We start from the raw sequence: 21,883 nt of genomic DNA, 5'->3' as shown, positions 1-21,883 counted from the left end.
GGAAGAGAGAGAAAGAGAGAAAAAGAAGTTAGAAAAAAGGAGGAGAAAGAGAGAGAAGGAGCAAGAAAAAAGGGTGAAAAGAAGGGAGAGAAAGAAAACAGAAAGAAGAATGTGAGTGAGAGAGAAAGAGAGAAAGAGAAAGAAAGAGAGAGAGAGAGAGAGAGAGAGAAGGAGAGACGGTAGAAAGAAAGGAGAGATTGATTGATTGCTATTTATTCCGTTCCAGGGTTAATCTCCTTCAGAACGATACAGGAGTACGTATACAAAACTTTCACACTTTTACATGTAACAAGCATGAGACAATAGTGCTGCACTGTAAAGGTGCTGTATATAGTATAAGTGATATAGCGAAATATAAGTTACATGTGAGATTAATTAGATGCTATTGATACGATGGAGAGATGCAACACGCTATAGTACTCTCTCCATTAAAATAAACTAGAGTACTATGCAATCAAAATAATAATAATAATAATAATAATAATAATAATAATAATAATAATAATAATAATAATATAAGCGTGTCGTATAGATGTCAATGTTTATATGGCATAAAATGTCTGTGAGCAGCAAGTAGTTATAAGAAATAATGATAATAGTAACGGAGCTATCCTTGCATTTTTATATTAAATATAAACATAAAGCTAATCATAAAGCTTATACTTATAAACTAATCATGTACCTATTTATAATGGAAATGATGAAAACAATTAAACAAACATTGGATTATGTCCATGTTCACTCAGTAAATATACATCAGCGATCACACATAATCAATAATACATTCACACTTGGTGCTGACAACCAATAACAATGTTAGAGATTACGCACACTCAAGCCCAATCACACTCCCGTTGACGTGCACAGCTGAGAACCATTAATACGGGATATTTAGTTATGAGTATCAGCGCGACACCTGAAAACATACTCATTGTTAAAGTAAAATTGTCACATGTTGCTACCGGTCGTCTCACATCGAAATTGTGACATTGAACAGGGAACGATGCAAAAGATGTTTGAAGGACTCTCGGCAGTTCGCACCTGGCATATGTGCAACCAAAGAGCATTCCAGAACCGGCAACTCAGTAATGCGAGTGAGTGAGATAGTATGGCAGTGCGATATAATATGCTATAATTTAATCGTGATCCCGAACATGAAGGGGACCTAACGTCTAAAGGTCTAACCTTCGTTCAAACAAAACCTGTAATAAATCCAGCACGGTGCCTTATTGTAAGGAGTATAGAAAGACATAAAAAAAAAAAGAAAATAGAAATGCCATTATTATTAAACCCTGAACCAACTGAGACGTTCGTAGTATGGCGTGATATGAACATCTCGTCACACATCTTAAACAAAGTGGATGCAGGAATTCAGAGCTCGCTGCAGACGCATCTCGTTAACAGCATGCATATCAATAAGCACCAGACAACAATAGTCAAAGTGAGAGTAGGCGAGACATGTAATAAGCTTGGTCTTTAGTGAATGAGAGAGCGCATATCTGTTTTTACTTAAAGATGATGAAAGAGCATAGATCTCATGATCTATGCTCATGACATATGCTCGTGCCACCCGAGATCGTTTTGCATGTGGACACCGAGTTACTTAATGACGCTATAAAGAGGAATATCCATATGAACTACTCTGAGACCGAGGAAGTTAACAACGTACACAGATTTAGTGGGAAATTATTAGTCGTAAACCGTGACACAATGTGAGTTATATCATCATTGACCTTCGCAATACCATGATATCCGTGACCCTATTAAGGTGTATATGAAGGTAAATTCGAAGATCATCAGTGTACTTGATGATCATCCAGTGGCGAATCTCATCATTAATATCCCAGATCTATACAGAACTATGGAAAGGACCCAGAACAGAATCCTACGGGACTTCTGAGAAAATCGGCTTCCATGATAAGCACATGTTGCTTGACTACCTCACATCTGCACTGTCTAATGACGTTCCGTCAGGTACAATCAGAACCGTCGAAGTAGCACTACACGTGAGAAGTTGAAACGTGCTAACTTGTTCATGAGAATCCGATGATTAATCGAGTCGAAAGCCTTTGAGAAATCAAAACACGTAAGACGCCCTGCGCTCCTCAATTGCCTTTCTGGTAGGAGAATCTGAATTCTGAATCTTAGAATTCTCGCTTTTCTGTCGTTTTGAAGATTACGAAGAGTGATATAGAAAAAAGGAAAGAGAGAGAGAAAGAGAGAGAAAGGACAGAAAGGAGAAAGAGAAGAAAGAGGAAAGAAAGAATGTGGGAGAGAGAACAGAAAAGATGGAGAGAAAGAGAAAAAAGAAGAAGAACTTCGTCTCGTAGTGGTCTTCGAACTTAGACATCCAACAAGAGTTTTAAATCGCATGGAAAGAAACTCAAAGTGCTTTCCTTTTATCAACTGACAATGAGAATAGGAATTTAGTCGGAAGGAAAGAGAGAGAATGAGAGAGAGAGAGAGAGAGAGAGAGAGAGAGAGAGAGAGAAGAGAAAGAAGGAAAAGTAAAGATAGAGATATATCTAATACACCTGCTTTTGTTGTCTCCTCCGTTCATTTTTGGAAGGATTTCGAATCTCATTCTTGAAAAATTGCGAATTACAAAACGCTGCGTAGAGAATACGTTGTGCATTTTACCGAATCCCTCTTAGTTAACGTTTTCCATCTTTTTTATCTTTTCCTCGTTGCAGCGTTCTTCTTCTTTCTTTCTTTTTGAAAGGAAACAGAATGAGTTATTTCGATTCTCCACAGAACTTTTTGAAAAGAAGACTTTTTCCGTATCGCTGCTCCCTAGAACTTTCGTATATTTCGGAAAGTATCCCATTGGAAGAACATTTTTCTCTCGATCATGTTTTTATAACTTTATTTTTCATGACTGCAAATATATGTTGAAACCAATACGTTCGTCCAAAATAGTATCGATTATTTCTAAGTGTTATATCAAAGCGTATTTAATTTAGATTTAATACGATGCAGTATTTGTTTTATATATTTAATATTGTAATTGCATGATAAGAGCTTAAAAAATTCATAGTTAATGAACGAAATAAAAGAAAACTTTTGTTAATCAAGAATCCCGTTTTGTTTTCTCGGTTGCAGCAACAACAGCAGCAGGCTCAGCAACAGCAGCAAGCTCAGCAGCAGCAGCAACAACAACAGCAGGCTCAGCAGCAACAGCAGCAGGCTAATTCGCCCGGAAACGGAAACGTCGGGAAGGGTAGTCCCTCATCGGGAAGTTCAGCTTCTCCCGGTGCGGCTTCAGTGCCAAACAAGTCTCAGGCGGAACCAAAGCCGGTCGAGTGCAACTTGTGCCATAGAAAATTTAAAAACATACCCGCGCTCAATGGTCACATGAGGTTACATGGCGGTTACTTCAAAAAGGTAACAGCCTTCCTTTCAAGAAAGGCTTTAACATTCGATCCGAAAATTTTCGATAGAACTTTAAGTTAAAGTAGAAAACGATTTAAAAGGAAAAAATAATGAGGGCCGACGGTCTCTTTCCGAGATTTCAACGAAGCGTCCTTTGAACTTTTAACCTTCCATCGTTTTTTCCCCTCCCTTTCTCTCCGTCGTGGATCTTATTAAGGTTAAAGAAATGGTCTGGATGCTGCTTCTGCAATCGTCGAAACAGAAAGATCAGCGATTTCCGAACGCTTTTTCTTTTCCCACTTTTCTTCGACCGAAAGCCCGTCTATGTTGCTCTTTCTCATTCTCTCCTCCTCTTCCTCTTCCTTCTTCCCCTCCTCCTCCTCCTCCTGCCCCTCCTTCTCCTCCTTCTCCTGTGCTGATTAAAAATGTCTTAACGAACTGCAACGTCGTTCATAGAAAAGTGCTGAAAGATTTGCAGAGCGAAAGTTTTTCCCTTTTCAATCGTGGAGAAGATGGGGTGGGGGGTTTTTCTCTGCAACATGGGATGAGGTGAAAGGAGCCAAATACTTGTGCGAGAATGTCTTTTTCCACTTCGATAAACTCTCCAAGAGAGGGAAGAAAGAAGTTAAAAGAGAGAAAAAGTCCGATTGGAAAGGCGATGCGAATGTGACCAAAGATTTCAAACGATCAATTAATTTCCAGTCCTTCGCAGGCTGCGACTATTTAATATGCTCTTTCTCAAAGAAATAAAAACGAATTGGATGCACGACGAATCAATGAAAGATCCTCGTTAAGCGATCGTTAGTTAAAAAAAATCCATTTTTATTAAACATTCATTCTATCTATCTTTTCTACTTCGAAATATTTCATTTAAAGAAATATTTTCATTTCAATTCCACGAAGTTAAGATTTCGAATCCTATGAAAATAATGAAGATTGAGAATCGTCAATGATCCGTAGCAATTTCACGAAGTGCGAATAAACGAGTATACGATAAAAAGTAATACGATTACAACAATGTGGAGAACGAAACGGTGGAGTAAGTATCGGAACGACTCAACAAGCGGATAAATAAACGGGCAAGTAAAGAGAGAGAGAGAGAGACAGAAAGAGAGAGAGAGAGAGAGAGAGAGAGAGAGAGAGAGAGAGAGAGACCAGAATGGATGGAAAGATAAGGCGATGATCGAATCCAAATGAACCCATTAACAAGCTCTTTCGTCCGTCCCAAGCTTCGAAGCAATCCTCATCGAATCGAAAAGAGGAAGAATGAGAAAAAGGAAAAGAGAATGGAAGAGAGTGAGGGATGTGCTCGATGAGGGTATGAGAAATGAACGAAAAGAGAACATGAGAGAAAGAGAGAGAAAAAGAGAGAGAGAGAGCCGTACAAACATTGTCTCGAGCTTTCTCCATTATGCAGATTGAATTTGACTGGTTACGGTCTGGGTTTGCAACAGTGGTGCTCTCGCTCGAACCAGCCGAGTTTTCACCGTTGTACCAACCCTTCTCGTAGCCCTGTTCGAGTCCTACCACAGCAACGCCCCCGTTCCAAACCGATTTTACTCGATGTGTAGGGCGAGTCCTCCAACCATTGCCTCTTTCATGGCATTGGTCGAACTTTTCGTTCACGGAAAGGAAGGATGAGCGATCGCACGACCACGACCGAGAATTATTGAAAACTTTCGATGACCCTTCCTACGGATATATCCGGATTAATACATGTTCTCTCTCTATACATTCGATTTCGATACTATGGACACTGCTATTAGTGGAACACGCTGCGGTAGAAAAGGCAAATTCACTTATAATACATTTTTGAGGTATCTCCTCGTACGGACAGTTTGACGCTTCGAAGCAAATAGAGGAAAAAACTTTGGGATTGCTGTCAATTTCCCTGGTTTCGAATCTACTCTGCGTATTATATATATATATATATATATATATATATATATATATCTTCTTGTTTGTTTTTTCCGATATGTTTCTCTTATTCTCTTTTTCATAAAATTCCCAAACGATTTTTGTCCCACGTGACTGTTTCAATTCGTATTTTGCCGAAACACGATTAATTATTCGATTTGTTTTCAATTCGACTTTCCATAAAATTCATACAGAAACGATCCTAATTTGTCTGATAAAACGGAAGACGAGAAAGCAGCCTATCTGTTCTAAATTCGATGTCCCGACGAGTAACAAATTGATAATTCGTAACAGAATTTACTCTGCGTATTATACATTTTTTCCTTGTTTGTTTTGTTCGATATGTTTCTCTTATTTTCTTTTTCATAAAATTTCCAAACGATTTTTGTCCTACGTGATTGTATCAATTCGTATTTTGCCGAAACATGATTAATTATTTGATTAGTTTTCAATTCGATTTTCGATAAAATTCATATAGAGAAGATCCTAAACTGTTTGATAGAACGGAAGACGAGAAAGCAGCCTATGTGTTCCAAATTCGATGTCGTGACGCGTAACAAACTGATGATTCGTAACAGACGGACGCCTCGCAATCAATTCCGCGCATTAACGGGCAACAATCAATATTCATGAAATGCACGTTGCGCATCCACGTCAAAGACAGAGTTCAATTTCGTGAGAGGCGATATATACGTTGACAAAGGCACACGTACGAGCTAACGCACAGAAGTTCGAGATTGGAAATTGTCGACCGCTAGAATGATCGCGACTAGTTACGTACGGCATCCACCAAAGATCGCTGTGAATTTTCGCGCTTACAACAACTAACTCTTCCATCAATGTATAAATTCTATCTTTTAGTTTATAACGTGCAAATATTATTTATCAAAAACATTCATTGCAAAGTATAATATTTCTTAAAATGTATATTAATTTATCCTCGGTATAAAAATGTTAAAAATGATACAATAACGAACGAAATGCACGATTCTCGTTGGACTCTTAGATCTCAGTAGGACATCGAGAGAGGCTCGACGAGGTGGCTCTTGATCTAGTATCCCATGGGACGGTGTATCACACACGCCAGAGATTCCATCATGAGATAATCGAATGGGCGCCTCAATTAGCTTCGCTCGGTGATTAGCGTGCCTGTCCCGCCCTCTCCTGAACAGCTCACCCTAGCCCACCTCTCCAATCTCTATCCCCAGCCCCGTCAATTTAATCGCGATACAAGCCTCTAATTCACGATCACTCGTCGCGAGTTCCATAGTGGTTGGACCATCCAAAGTCCTGGATAGAAGCGGAAGTCCTGGATAAGCCGTTGTAAAGTTCTCGCGACTGATCGAGACTCGATCATCTCCGTTGCTGTCTTCGCCGAGAGAATCTCAGCTAACGAGATTTTCGAGATGCCTCTATTCTCGCGACAAAGGAACATCAATGCTCTCTACTTCGCTAACTCGATAACACGCTATGGAATATCGATTCCTAAGATTTTCCACGACAATCTCGTCCTATTCACTTTAGCCAGGAAAAAATCGATCTATCTATTCGCAAAATTACTATTAAAACTCAACTATCGACCGCTTGTGTTTTGGATATATTCGCTTTATCAAACGGATATCATAATCCAGACGTACGATCTCGAATTCTAATAGCTCGATCCTTTATCTTTGTTCTTTAGGACGCCGAGAATAAGAAGAGCGAGAAAAAAGAAGTCGTCGGACCTCCTCTACAAACGGCATCGGTTAGCGTCAGAGCATTGATCGAGGAAAAGATCATTCAAAAGAGAACAACCGGTACGTATGAATTTCTTGGACGGATCCTGATATATATATATATACACATTTAATAGTTATCTAAGAGAATTTTTCTAAATAGAAGTGAGATATGATTTCTCGTATACGAAATAGTAGAAACCGATACGTTGCGAAAGCCGCAAATGCGATTTCGGTAGTATACACATATATATATACATATATCGTAACACGTTTCTCAGTTTAGTCGACAAAGTCGTCCCTTCGAACAAATCACTCTTCTCTCCTTCCTCTCTCTCTCTCTCTTCCTCTTTCTCTGTCTCTCTCTTCCTCTTTCTCTGTCTCTCTCTTCCTCTCTCAGGTACTCGCGTATTTGACAGCGATATTTTGCGAGTGTGCGCGCGCGTCCATCGCCATAGTATGCCATGAACTGCCGAAGAAGCGTGATTTACGAAGCGAGCACGCCAGAATATTTCTCGCATTGTCCATGTCGAGGCGATAAATCAAGCGACGGTGGAGAACGGTGGAAGCGAAAGCAAAACGGACGGGGCAGAGAGGAAAGGAGGAGGCTAACCGAGCGTGCTTTTGTAACGGAGCGAGCATCGTTAGCGATTTATGCTCGATCTCGCTCAGCTCCGTTTGCCCAAAAAGTGCGATAGCGAGTTGCTCGAGAGGCTGAATTGTAAAATGAGACGTGCTTTTATTTCGAGAGCAAAGATATATATATATATATATATATATATATATATATATATAGCGTTTATGAATATTATTGATGATGGAAACCATATGATTTTAAAGAAAGTGATAACAGAATGACGGGATATCGATTACTTATAATATTCAACACTTAAACTTTGAATCGTAGGTGACTCGACACTTTAAAAGGGGTGTAAAGAAAACTCGTTTGCTTTAAAAATCAATAATTCCTGACTATTTTAGTTTATGTATTTTTTCATAAATGTAAAATAAAAAATACGGAATAAAGAAAGTCGAAGGTGGAAATATGGAAAGAAGAGGGAAAAACGAGTTAAAGTGGTAGATATGTATGTATGTACGTCTCGTGGCGTGAGCTCGTAGTCAGAACGTGACCCAGATAAGTATTCATGAAATCGTCGTGGAAAAGTTTCGTCCGGATACAGTTGTACGCTTACATTCTTCTTTATAAATCCATTCGTCCTTGTGGTCAACATCTACACGCATTTACATACGCCAACTTTTATATACCAACGTACAAACGTATACCATATGTCGAAAAATTTAATAAGTCTAAATATGAAATGACTATCTTTAGTTTAATTATTATATTTTAAACGAGTCTCTTTCATTTTTACGAATTATTGTTGAAACTTCTAGAAAAATTATTCGTCGATTGTCATAGAGATTTTAATTAATTTAATTCATTATCCTTTGCTTGAGTAAATAATACATGGTTCGTTGATTTACAATACTAAAAGTATCGATATACGTATACGATATAGATATCGAATATACGTGCTCGTTATATATATACAATGAAATATACTTACGTACAACGTGTTTTTCAAATGGAAGCTTGATAAAAATACGATCAAAAATGCCTCTTATTTCTTCTTTGTGTTTTGATTTAACTGCAAAAATTTAAATGGAGAAACCTACGGTGACTTGTTCAATCTAGTGAGTTTTTTTATTTCATCTATTGTTATACGAAAGATCATCCGAGAGAAAAATGGAGGAAAGGAAACTTTATACTCTCGATACGTACATAGATGTGTGTGTATATATATATATATATATATGTATACATATGTATATATGTATATATATCTATTGACGTATACATATCATATATACATAGATATGTTTCGTTGCATGTATAATCGGGCTCCTACTTCAAAATTCTCATTGTGTCTTTTTCTACTATTTTGCAAGTTCTCGAGAATACCTCGTTCAAAGTATATTTTATTTCTGGGAAAAGCAAGCACGTAATTTTGCTTAACAAATAAACTAGCATACGCAAATTAACGCGCGTAAGATGAAAAATGCTTTTTCAAAGATGAGATGTAACAACGGAATATAAAAATCTGATTCTAGCAGCGGACGCGAACATCAACCAGCAGCCTCGGGCGAACAGTAACAACGTGTTCACGAACCAAGTTGATGGTGGTTCTCAAATCAACGGGAAAACTGGTTTTGCCGTCCCTGCACCTCCACCTTTGGCGGCAGGCGAGAAAGTACGTAGGCTTTCTGATGGAGAACATTTTCGGCAACCGAACGTTACCGTATGTGGCCACACGACCGTACAAAAACAACTTCAGGAAGCGCAAACGCAAGCACAAGCGCAGGCACTGGCCGATATGATATTGAAGGTTGATTTTGATTCATTGAACGAGTCAATTTTAAATTCCGTCAAAATCTTATTTAGTCTGTTTAACTTTATATGTTCTTTACAGAATACCACCAAGATGGCTGTGAAAAGAACTACGTCTGACCCTGGACAGAGATTGCATCTGGCGTATCAATCTTCGGTACAATCCGCAGCGAGTAATCAACAGCAGCAACAGCAACAACAACAGCAGCAGCAGCAACAACAGCAGCAGCAGCAACAACAGCAGCAGCAACAACAACAACAACAGCAGCAGAAGCAGCAACAACAACAACAGCAGCAACAACAACATTCGAATAGCCAAGCTCAGGCAACACCTGCTGTCACGGAATCATTCACGATGACGGGGTATTCCGAAGATGGTGGCTACTTCAGCCCAAGTCTACAAGACGAAGTATTTCAGCAGGTTACTGCCGTGCCAGACAGTGTTCTTCTTCATGCTACTCAATTGGATTCCATTCAAGTAAATATCTGATATTTTTTTATTAATTTCCATACTTTTTTTTTTCATTTCTTGTTCGTATCTATTGCCTCGATGTCGTTCACTTTATTGTCTCTATTATGAGAACGTAGAAGAAGCGACTAACGAGGTTGGACGTCAACGCTTCATTTCTCGCTCGCTATATTTTTCGATTTGTAGTTCCAACGTAGGAAAATGAAGGAGTACGCGTTGGCGAAGGCGCAGAGAAGATGGCAAAGAAAAATAAAAAGAAACATATTTCCTCGTTCAGACGGCGTGTAGAGACAAGATATTCTTTGCTCTTTGACGTTCATAATTAGCCTTACTCCGTCGCTTTATGCATTCCGCGCTGAAAATGTTGTAGTTTCAATTACGTCACAGTGCATGGTTGGATCATCGACCAAGGCAAAATCTAATAAGGGGAATTATCTAAGTAGTTGGCAGCGAGTACGCTTTGCACCGTTTGAAAAGCGACCGTACTCTTCTCCTACTTTTCTCCCTTGCCTTGCCATCTGTCCCTGTCACCAAGCAGCCTCGTTAACCTCCGGCTTTACGGGCACCGGAGATTCTACGCTGATGTCGTGTACTTTCCTCTTTCTGCTTGTCCTCTCCTTTTACGAATGACGTCGCCCTCTTTCATCCTACGAACGACTACGAAGCTTTAATCGTGATTCAAGATAGACGCGTATCCGTATAATTTCTGCTCTCCATAAATTAATGTTAATCTCCCTACTTCTCCGGTTCCTCCTACAAATAAAAACGTATTACCACATTTTTTTTTTTCATACTTAACTACGATAACTCGAGTCAACGAATCGTTTAACCGTCGATAAATATTTGTAAACACTTTAATGACGAAAGAAACGATGAGAAACTCAAATCGACAATCCAACTATCTTCAGTTTCAGACTGCGAGCTTGTTGCAAGAACAATCCAACGAGCAATTGCAGGACATAACGCTTGAGGATAGATACTCGTCGCAACACACGGTTAATCCAGATCTTCAGGCGTTAGTGAACTCGCCGCTTCCAGATTCTTTAGCAGAATTCAGTACCTATGGTGCCCAATATACAGAAAGTCCACATACTTTGCCAACGCAGTCGCCATTACCATCTCCGCTTACCAGACACGACAGTCCCAGTTTCACATATCCCACGCCACCGGCCAGTCAGGAAGGACTCCTTACCGGAAATCTTCCTTTGTTGAGTCCTCCAGAAGATCCCGAATCGGTCCGTCAAGTTTCGTCGCCTTTGTCGGCGGCTTTCTACACGACGACAATGTCTTCGGCTGCAGCAGTGGAAGAGGCTTTGAGCGAAGTTTTGCCTGGCGAATCGGAAGCAGATGCGGATCTTTACGGGTCCGGATCACCAAATCCACACTCACCACTGCCAAGCCCACTCTCGGCAACGCCAGCACCTTCTCCTCTTTCATCTTTGCCACCGTCCTCGGTGTCTTCTCCTGGGCCCGTTACCTTCACCAGTTCCAACTTCCCCGTCTCACCTCATCACGCTCTCCAAAGTCAAATGATGCCTAATTCGGAGGATCCTCTTTTATCGTCGGCACCGAAAGACTTCACCGCTGGTCGACGTAGATTCGAATTTCAATCGTACAAGCTCATCAGCAGTCAAAATCTCGTGGATTTTGGATTAGGCAATGGTGGTCTCGCCAGCATAGTCGTCGACAATAACGGCGAGTTGAAGCTTATTCAAACAGCAGGTCTTCAGAAGGCAAACGTTCTCGTGCAAGCGGGTTCTCTTAGCCCAGCGATTACATTCAAGAAGGAGATTCGTTTGGCCACGCCAAAAGTCGATCCTGTTACCATAAATCTCGGCTTAAACGTACAAACACAAAATCAATATAACACTGGGCAATTCAATCAGCAACAAGTCGTCAATCCGGCCAAGTTTCTCGTTCAAACTAGTCATACCGGGAAGAATAACAATTCGAGGCAAAACAAGAACATGATAGGAAATCTTTCGATTCCGGTAGACCAGATAAAGGAAGAGCTATTGGACGAGGACGTTTTTCTTAGTCCTAGCAGTGTTCCTGCTGGCAGCCCGATGCGTCAGTGCAAGAAAAGACCACGCATGGATTGCCAATATGCCAACAGTTCACATTCGTATCCATCGAAATTGAGGAAACTCTGCGATCGGCATTGGGACAGTAGTTACACCCCACCGCCCATATTGAATCCTTCTCGTCTTGGTCCGGGACTCTACGCGAGACTGCATCAATACGAGAAAGACTCGGATTTCAGCTCGGATGATTCTCAAGGAAACGAGGGGCCGCCACCTAGAATCAACATAGGCACTAGATATCAACCCACTATTCCACCATTGGGTTCCAATGTAGACAAAGGGAAAGGAGGGCCCGAAGAGGACCATCTTCTTTGGGATCCAGGCATAAATGATTTAGTCACCAACAACGAGCGTGAGTATCTTATAAGATTATAACTTAAACATTCGTCAACGTTACTCGTAATCTGAATTATTTTTTTAAACTCTACATCGTTTTCTATTCCAGTGGATATGTACTTACACTTTGCCTGTTGTGCCGGCATACCAGGAGGTGGTAGAAACACAGAGTATGCGTTTCATCTGTTACACATGTGCAAAGGAAATATTCATGTAAGGGTCTATCCCAAGATGATCGTACATTTTTTATCTCACTGTATATTGTCAGAAAAGAATTCCATCACCGTATGCGTTCCAATGTACGATACTAATAGATAATACGTAATTCATGCAGGAAGCTATGCTGAAATTGATGAGACCAACGCCCACGTTACCTCCCGAACATCCGTTGCTTAGCCACAAATGCCATGAATCCGATCGTTGGACAGCACACGAGATGGATACTTTCTATCAAGGATTACTCAAATATAATAAAGATTTCTCATCAATTTCGCGAGACATAGAGACTAAGTCCGTTAAGCAATGCGTGCAATTCTACTACCTCTGGAAAAGACTCTGTCCTGATGATTATAAGAGGCTTCGCCTTCATCATGGAAAGCCAAAAATCAAGATCGAAAAGAAGGATTGTAACGATATGAGAGAACTTCGCGATGCCATTTCCTCCGTTACAGAAATGGACTTTAGCGAAGAAAAATCGATCCTTCATCGTACTTTGGTGAGTTTATTCTCGACGAATTTATCTACGTTGTATTCTCGATTAAACTATTCGATCATTAATTCTACCTTTCAAATTAACGTCTAATTCGTCCTGCCATGAAATTCAGTTACAGACAAACGAAAGAGAAAACTCAGCGACTTTCACTACCAGCGAAGGAGAATTAAGATTATTTGCTTATGATTGTCCGGATGTAAGTTTCGCTATTTATGTTATATACGTTTATTGTACTGTCGCTATCTTATACTTTCTGCTACCTATTTACGAAATATTTTATCGAAGATATCACTATGAATTGTTATTACGTTACACGATCATTTGTATATTATTATGAAAATGAAAATCGAGATGATTTATTGAATATACCAAATATACTTATAAAATCGTGATTGCAAAATAAAATCTTGATTAAAGCATAAAATATATAGCAAATTACAAATTATTTAATATACTGAGCACGAAAGTCTCATTTATAAAATTTTCAAAATCGTCACTCGATAAAAGCTCACAATTTTCAGTGTTTGCTTGTTTAATTGTGCTCAGCATGCTATATCTATCAAAGACAATCGATTTGTATCCTATACGGAGTATGCATTCGCCGTGTAAGACATTACATGCGTATCTACGTATTTGCGCGTGAACGTTTCTATCAGTGTCGCATGTGATTTGTTGTTGATCCGTCCATTTTTTTCACGCTTTTTTTATTAAACGTTTAAAAAGAGGCGTACTGCGCGTGTTCTGCGCTGATCCTTGTATTTTTTCATCTGTCGTCGTTGTCGTTTGTTTGTGTTGTTTATTTTGGCTTTGTGTTTTCTTTGTGTTGTCAGAGCTTTAGCGGAAGTGTAACAGTAACGATGGCCGGGAGCACCCAAATCGCCCAAACCGGCAAAACCGGCCAAGCCACAGTCAACACCAACTCACAAACTCACACTAGTTCTGAGCAACAACTACCCGTGCCTACCCCACTTCACTACCCCTGCAAGATTTGCGGGAAGTAAGTCTCCAATCTCTAATCTAAATTACCCATTTCCGATAATCGAAGGAGAGAATAATTTAATTACGCTGCGAGCGGCAAGTATCGGTTTTACGCATACGCGACGATTGATACTCGAAAGCTTTTAGAAAACGAAAGAAAGAAAAGGCTTCTTATGTCAATTTCAGAAAGTAGCTAACTACTAGGTTCCCCCTTTAATATAAGATCATTTTTTGCACGAGATTTGATCATAAAGGAATGTTACCACTTCGTTCCTATTTTTACACACGTCATACTATACGTACTGTTACGACGATAAAATAAGCAAGTTACGAATAATAAAAAGCATACTTCTGTTGCATCCAACTTGTCCTTTTGATTAGCAAACTCACGCTACGTTAATGCTGATTAACGATTTGCGGCTGGTGTTATCTTTGATCTTTACTTCAAAGCACACATTAGTTTGCAAACCTCATTTTCTTTATATTACCTTACATTTATTTGCTCCTTCACTATTCTAAAGTATCTACACTATGCCAATTTTAACAACAATCGCACAACTCGTCTATCAAATACAACGGATACGTAATCTTACACATATGTGTGCTGCAAGTACCTTGAAAAGCATGACATATGTTATATTAACGAACAATCTAACAATTACAATATTCCTTCTTAAAAAACAAAAAAAAACGTTAATAAATTTATTTCTCTTTGTTGCATCGTCAATGATACGAAATAATCTCAAACTCAACGAACACGACTTTTCTTTTTACAGAGTTTTCAACAAAGTGAAAAGCAGAAGCGCGCACATGAAATCACACAGGCCAATACCATCCCCCGATTTTACGGGTCAGGAGTCTAAACGGCCGGCGCAACAATCCAAGCTGCAACAGTTGCAACAACCGAATCAGCAGCTGCGGCAGCAACAGCAGCAGCAACAACAACAACAGCAGCAGCAACAACAACAACAACAACAACAACAACAACAACAGCAGCAGCAACAACAACAACAACAACAACAAGTACAACAATCAAGTGGTGCATCGCCAGAGACTCAAGAATATCAGCAACAACAACAGCAAGTATCCTTGACGAACGGCGACATCGGCGCTCAAAGTGCAGCGCATTTATGGCACAACCCTACAAGACTTAGGCCACCATAGGGGGAGACCCATGTAGTTCAACTTAAGTTATCTTAACGAAGACTGTAATTCTAACGGTAGGAATTTTGATTACGATCGCACGATAACATAGGCAGGTTCTTGTTTATTCGTACGCGATATCACGGTTATCTCTTCCTACCTCAATGAAATGATGAAAAGAGAGAGATAGAGAAAAAAAGAAATCCAAACAACATCGCCCGCTCCACGAAGAAGCAAACGTGCCCGAAGAAATGTGATACACATACACACACGCACGCACGCATGCACGCAGACACACACACACATCCACACACGTAGAAAGAGAGAAAGAGACACACACGTACTTCCAGGACTATCATCTACAAAAGTATTTCGTTCCGAAATAATTTTATTTGCGATCACGAAAGTTGCGGAATGGAAGCTGAAGAAGATGAAAAAGAGAAGACTCGTACGAGACGTAAGAAGTAAGCGCTCTTAGCCGGACTATAACTATGAAGTCAACGGATAGGTATCAGGCATACGAAATGCACGCACGGTGAATTTTCGCAAAAAAATCTAAACATCGTACGCTTCAGTTCGCTACGTTGCCTAAGAAGTGATAACGATAGAACGGCTCCTCTCGAAACATACAATCAAAAACTTCGAACCTCTGTTCTATGAGGAGACAGGGTATTCGATCGTAATACTTTTTTTTTTTTCTTCCTAATACAAAAATTACGAAAAGACGGTGAAAGTTAGGACGCACGCTTATCGTCGGCGACGAGATAATACCAACAGAATTTCACCTCCATCGATGGATATGGCCTAACAAATAAAAAAAATAAATAAATAAAACAAAGCGAACAAACAAACGTATTATAAAGTACACAGTGGACAGGCAGGCGAAATATCGATTGCGAGCGAAAAGCGTAAATCAAATGGCGAAATAAAAAGCTAGTGCGCAGTCGCGAGCAAATATTTGATATATATACGAGAATCGCGATTTCGAAGATGGATGTGTACTTATTTATTATGCACGTGAAATGTTCCCAAATTATGCCACAAGACATTGCTGTTACCTGTTGCCACTTTATCATTCTTTTTTAGTGACCTAGTAACGTTTATCTTTTCTCTTTTTTCGATTTCTTTCTTTCACCGCGAGGATCAAATTACGAACATTGCTTTTCATTTTACACGAGTAAACAATGATTACAATATTCAACGAATCAATTATATAGACTATTATATTCTGTCAGGAGATATTATAAGGGAATTTATCAATTTCTCATTAGGCAATTTATAGTTTACATTTTAGAAATCTACTTCGCCCGATATTTTTTATGATTACGAAGAAGAAAGAGAAATGGTTCGAAAATTGATCCTAGAATGGAAGAAACGATTGCTTGTACGTTTTCTAACTCGTTGTATTTAGTTATTTTATTATTAGCATATGAGAAACGATCGATAATTAGTCTTTACCGTACGCACATAAGATCGTTGAAAAGCTTCCTAATTTCCTTACCTCTGTTATACGAAGCATTAACAATATTCGATCGTATAAATTCTAATATATAAATATATAAATATATAAATATATATATATATTGATATATAATACATATATATATTGATATATAATTGAAAATAATTTATAGTCTAGGCGAAATAGTTCTCTAACAAGAAGGTTGTTCAAGTTTCGCTCGGAGATGTCACTCGGTCTCCGAAACTGACAATGAGTGTAATATAACGAGTACACATGCGCTAATGCATAAATATTATACATATTTGCATTCAGTACTGGCAGAGGATAGAGAAGTTTTATTAAAAATATGACTAAAATACTGGTTATTAAATTGCTATGTGTACATAATATGTGTACATGTCTGTACATATATACATCAGTGTCTGTATGTACAAGTAAATGAAATTTATGCATATTAAGTAGAATAGGTTTTAGGTTGTTTTAGGAAGATTCTATAGGTATATGAACTAAATATATACATTTTACTTGATTTTCTATCTTACTAGGGACTACGTGGCGAGACTCTTGCAAAAACAATGATGGGCCGCACGATTTTAAAATTAATCAGGAATGATGCTTCCTTTTTTTTTTTTTTTTAGATGGACACGATGTAACGATGTTCCTATATGTAAGGTGCCTTAAGACGAAACTGTTTTATTTTTCTCTTATATTATAACTTTTTATCCGTGCTCGTGATCTTTCTCGTATTGCTTTTTAAATATCAAACGCACGTTTTGGTTTATATTTAACACGATTAGTTGCGTTGAATTTTACTGACTGAAACACGATATATTTACTTACGTACTTTTCTATTTGAGTCAGACCCTAATCTTTATCTTTTTCTATTTATATATGTATATATAGGAACATCTTTTCCAAGAATTGCATACAATACGTTTGAGAAAGACAAAATGCATTGCGAATCAAAGCAATGACGAAAGGCGTTCTAAGGTTCTATAAAGTGTTGAGATATATATGTATATTAAGTTTCATTTAGTGAAACTCTAAATTGTTATTCAAGAGAGTTGCCACTGATCGTAGACGCTATAATTCTACCTTAAAAATATTGTTACTGTTAACACTCTTCTTCTTATTAACTTTTACCATTAAATAAATCACCATATACATTTAAACTTTTTAAACTTTTCTCAAAATAATTGCAAAGTGACTGAGGACGCTTTAAAAGAATCTGCCAAGTCTTGATAACTTTTAACAGTGGCTTTTAATCTTCGACTTGTTTCTGTAAAGAGTCCATGGTTATTCGGTGAAGGTCTGGCGAAAAAGGGGAAAAATATTTCTCTTCGGGCATTAAAAATGATCAGAATACGATGAAACTTAATTTCGAATAACTAATACGTCAGCGCATAATTTTAATTTTCAATTATTTCTTCCCGATTTATAAAGACGATACGCAAATTAGACACCGTACGTTTCGGCTACGATATCTCCATTATTTATATAATATATATATATATTTATTTAACTATTTATTATTTAATTTTCTAATTATCTAATTTATTATTTATTTATTTAACTGCCTACGTATGTATTTATTTATTTATTTATCTATATATAGATAACATATTAATCCAACGGAGTATGACAAAGGACATTGCTTTAATTTCTTCTAAGAGATCCGATATATCCTCTATTCGATATAAGATTCTTTTCACTGCTTGTTAATTTAAAAAGCTACAAAGACATTGTCAGTCCGATATTTCGTGTGTCATTCCGGTTAGATTCATACGTGTTAATCACGATGCTACGAATACTTTTAATGTCCATGGAAGCACTCCTTTTGTGATCGTAAAGCATCCTTGCTTTTGTTACGCCTGGGTAATAGCCTCCAGTACGAACGACAGAACGTAGAACTAGAAATCTATATAATATATATAAGGTTCTAGAATTTCGAATCTTATAATTAGTTTATTTAAGAATAAAATTGTTACGTATTCCGACCACGGGCTCGAGGCATAGGTCGAAGGCAACAAAATTAGCAGACATATCATTTAAGACAATACAATTGTTACAGAAACTAAGTTTCTACTAATATAATTATTATTATACGTAATGTAACTCTTAAACAAATTTAGAGATTCAAAGGCAACGGCGTAGATAGTGATAAATGGAACGAAGCGATAAAATTCTTTGACTCTGCAAATCCAGAAATCATCAACATCAGATTATTCGAAAAAATATTATTTTGATTATTTTAAAGCAGTAGCGCTGGCATTAAAAAGAAAAAAAAAAAAAAAGAAAAATATGACTTAACAACACTCGTCATTTCTTCGTCGTGCTCTATTTTAATCAGAGATCACAGAAATATATCGTTTCTATGACGAGGTATCTATGATCATGAAAAATTAATTGGAAATAACGACAACATCTGATTTTCTACTTACATGCGAAAGGCTTATAGTAGTAATATCTGGATTTGGAGCAGTGTGGCTATGTATAGAGCTGCTGGAGGCTGCTTACTCAGACAATGGAGAGAAGGCATAACAAACGAAGCAATGAAATAGTAACGAAGATATGCATGAATTGTACAAACGAGTCCCTCCACGTCACAGAAAAGAATGATATATATATCTATATAAAGAATATATATATGTATAACAAAAATGATAAATATGTGATGTATTTAAATGATATGTGGTAAATGATATAACATTATTTGTACATAGACGGACCCGTGCCATCAACTAATGAGTTGTACCGATATTATTACTGCCATTAGTCCTGTCGCAGTAACATCGAGTTCAATGAATCTGGATCATATATTAAACGCATCAAAGAACATACTTTTTATTTTTGTTTTCATATCTTTCAATAGACTATTTTTAATGCATAAGATTAGACGAAACAAAAAAAACAAAGAAACATAAATTAAGATCTTTTAACATCATTACATGGATAATCAACAGAAAATACTCTACTATTCGTTCGTTTCTTTCCATTTTGTTTAACTAATACATTAGTACATCTATCTCGGCGAACTATATTTTTAATTTCTCTAATTTCTTGTTCTTACTTTACGCATCTATAGCAACAACATTTCTCAAAGTGAACGATTGATTTTTCTCAATGATACCGCGTCGACACATCTCTCATGTTCTATGGCACAAACAATAACTCGTATGTTGCATAAGATCTCGATAATCGTTAACTAATACTAACAATAGCGAAATTTTTAATGTCTTTTCCGCGGTATATTGGTACAACTCGACGAAGAAAGTGTAGCATGATTATACACTCGAGGAATGTGCTCACGAATACCGCATTGAGGAGATAAAAAGAATCTACTAGATGACATTTACGGAAAATTACTCTTAACAAGTGAAAACTTATTACAAATTATCGATATTGTAATCTATTCGCCCTCTTACCTATTACCTACTTTAATGTCTATCTCTATACACCAGCATGGTTCTTTATACTCTTCTATTTGATGTTATAGTATTCTCTATCAACTTTTACTACAAAACGTATTGTTAATGATATTTTTAATGTACAAGGACGTGGTCAGCTGTAGGCCGTCCCACGATCACCTTCACTCTCACGATCTTGTGCGAGGCGACGGCCGATTTTCAATAACAAAAGATAAGAAAATAAAAAAAAAAAGAGGAAGTAAGATCAAAAAATTAATCTCACAACGGGAATAGATCGAAATAATTTGACTTGTTTTGTCAAATATTCTGTATGCGAGACAAAGAGAGCTTAATGTTAGCGTGAAAAAAATATAAAAAGAAAGGAAAATAAAATAAAAAGGAAAAGGCTAATGTTCGTCGTGTTATACGAGTTATCGCAATAAATTCCATAAATAGATAACTTATAGGACAGAGAGACTCGTTCGTATTTAGCAATATCGCGACGCGATTTCCATTATCGTCGTTTTTCCACTTCTCTGCTCATACGGTTGCTATCGATAAGTACCTAATATTATATACGTTTAGATTCTTCACCTCGTTAGACTTTTAAGCGTAACGCGATATATTTATTATTATCTATATCCATATACAATTTACGTATGCGTGCCGAAAGAATGGCGGCTCTACTACCGATATATTTATATATGTATATATCAAAATCGCTCGAAGGTTGACGCGACAAGCAATATGGACAATATACGTATATTTATTAAATGCGTTAAAGAAACGTGGGCCGACTACAGCTGGCCAAGAATGAAAGAAAAAGAGAGACAGATAAATAGATAGATAGAGATAGATAGAGAAAAAGAGAAAGAAAGAGAAAGAGAAAGAGGGAGAGAAAGAGATCTGCTTTAAGTCTTACCTATAAAACGCATGTAACGTGAGATACCCGGTTGACTTTTGAAAAAGGAACATTTGAAGTTTTTACAATTTTTTATTTCAACGTTTTCATATTTTCTTCGTTTAAATAATCAGATATATAAAAAGAAAGATTTATTTAACAAAATCAGTAATAATTCATACAACGTTTCTTAAAAGAAACTTAATTGTATTTTATTTATTACAAACATAATACCATTATAACAGATTTTAACATTAATATAGATTAAATATTAAGTAGGTTAAAATCGAATTTTGAATTCCTGAATTTTCAATAGGAAACTGGGACTCACCGTCATATTTAAGCATAGTTCAGTCAATTTGAAGCGCGACCTGGTACCGAGTTGCCAACGAAAGTAGGGCCTAATCGAACGTGAAACCTATCGACAGATTCTTCGATTAAAGAAATTACGATAAACGAAAAAAGGAAAAAGAAAAAAATGAGACCGTGAGAAACCCCTCCCCCTATGAGAGAAGGCAAGAAAAGTCCCCTTCTTCCCTTTCAAAGTGAAGCTTAGCAACGAGAACGTACGTACTCGCATCTTCGTCCATGTTGATTATAGAAACGAAGAAAGAAAAAGAGAATAAGAGAAATAAATAGAAGGAAAAGAAGAGAGATTCTTCGGACCTAAAACAAGTTTTTCTCTTGCAAAATCTTTTCGATATTCGCGTCAAGAAACGATCTTCTCGATCTCCTCTTGTTGGGCGAAACGCAGAGAGGATAGAAGATGAAAAAAGAAAAGGGAGAAAAATTCGATATACCGATTACTGACTAAACATGAAAACAGTTTAGGCAGGGCAACGAGCGGCTGCGCATCAGTATTACATTAAAAGCGATACTTAGACATATAATAAAATTAAACGATTATATATAAATTATATTACGTATACATATATACCGTTTTATTTAATATATGAATACATATATATACATATATATACATATATATATACATATAT

General features: G+C 37.5%; 1 protein-coding gene across 13 annotated transcripts in view; it reads left to right on the top strand.

Moving 5' to 3' along the window:
- The window catches only part of LOC122634679 (histone-lysine N-methyltransferase 2D-like), a 298,047-nt gene extending 276,698 nt beyond the window's left edge, over positions 1–21,349 (top strand). For all 13 annotated transcript variants that reach the window (XM_043823897.1, XM_043823984.1, XM_043824070.1 and 10 more), the window contains 10 exons: positions 3,103–3,384; positions 6,971–7,085; positions 9,117–9,391; positions 9,476–9,871; positions 10,771–12,298; positions 12,392–12,495; positions 12,617–12,997; positions 13,107–13,190; positions 13,825–13,991; positions 14,749–21,349. In XM_043823897.1, coding sequence (XP_043679832.1) covers positions 3,103–3,384; positions 6,971–7,085; positions 9,117–9,391; positions 9,476–9,871; positions 10,771–12,298; positions 12,392–12,495; positions 12,617–12,997; positions 13,107–13,190; positions 13,825–13,991; positions 14,749–15,136 — 3,720 coding nt within the window. In that variant the 3' untranslated portion in view covers positions 15,137–21,349. The remainder of the gene's footprint in view (positions 1–3,102; positions 3,385–6,970; positions 7,086–9,116; positions 9,392–9,475; positions 9,872–10,770; positions 12,299–12,391; positions 12,496–12,616; positions 12,998–13,106; positions 13,191–13,824; positions 13,992–14,748) is intronic.
- The last annotated feature ends 534 nt before the right edge of the window (positions 21,350–21,883 follow it).

Source organism: Vespula pensylvanica, chromosome 1 (assembly GCF_014466175.1).
Source record: "Vespula pensylvanica isolate Volc-1 chromosome 1, ASM1446617v1, whole genome shotgun sequence".
NCBI lineage: Eukaryota > Metazoa > Arthropoda > Insecta > Hymenoptera > Vespidae > Vespula > Vespula pensylvanica.
This window is presented reverse-complemented; position numbering and strand designations above follow the sequence as displayed.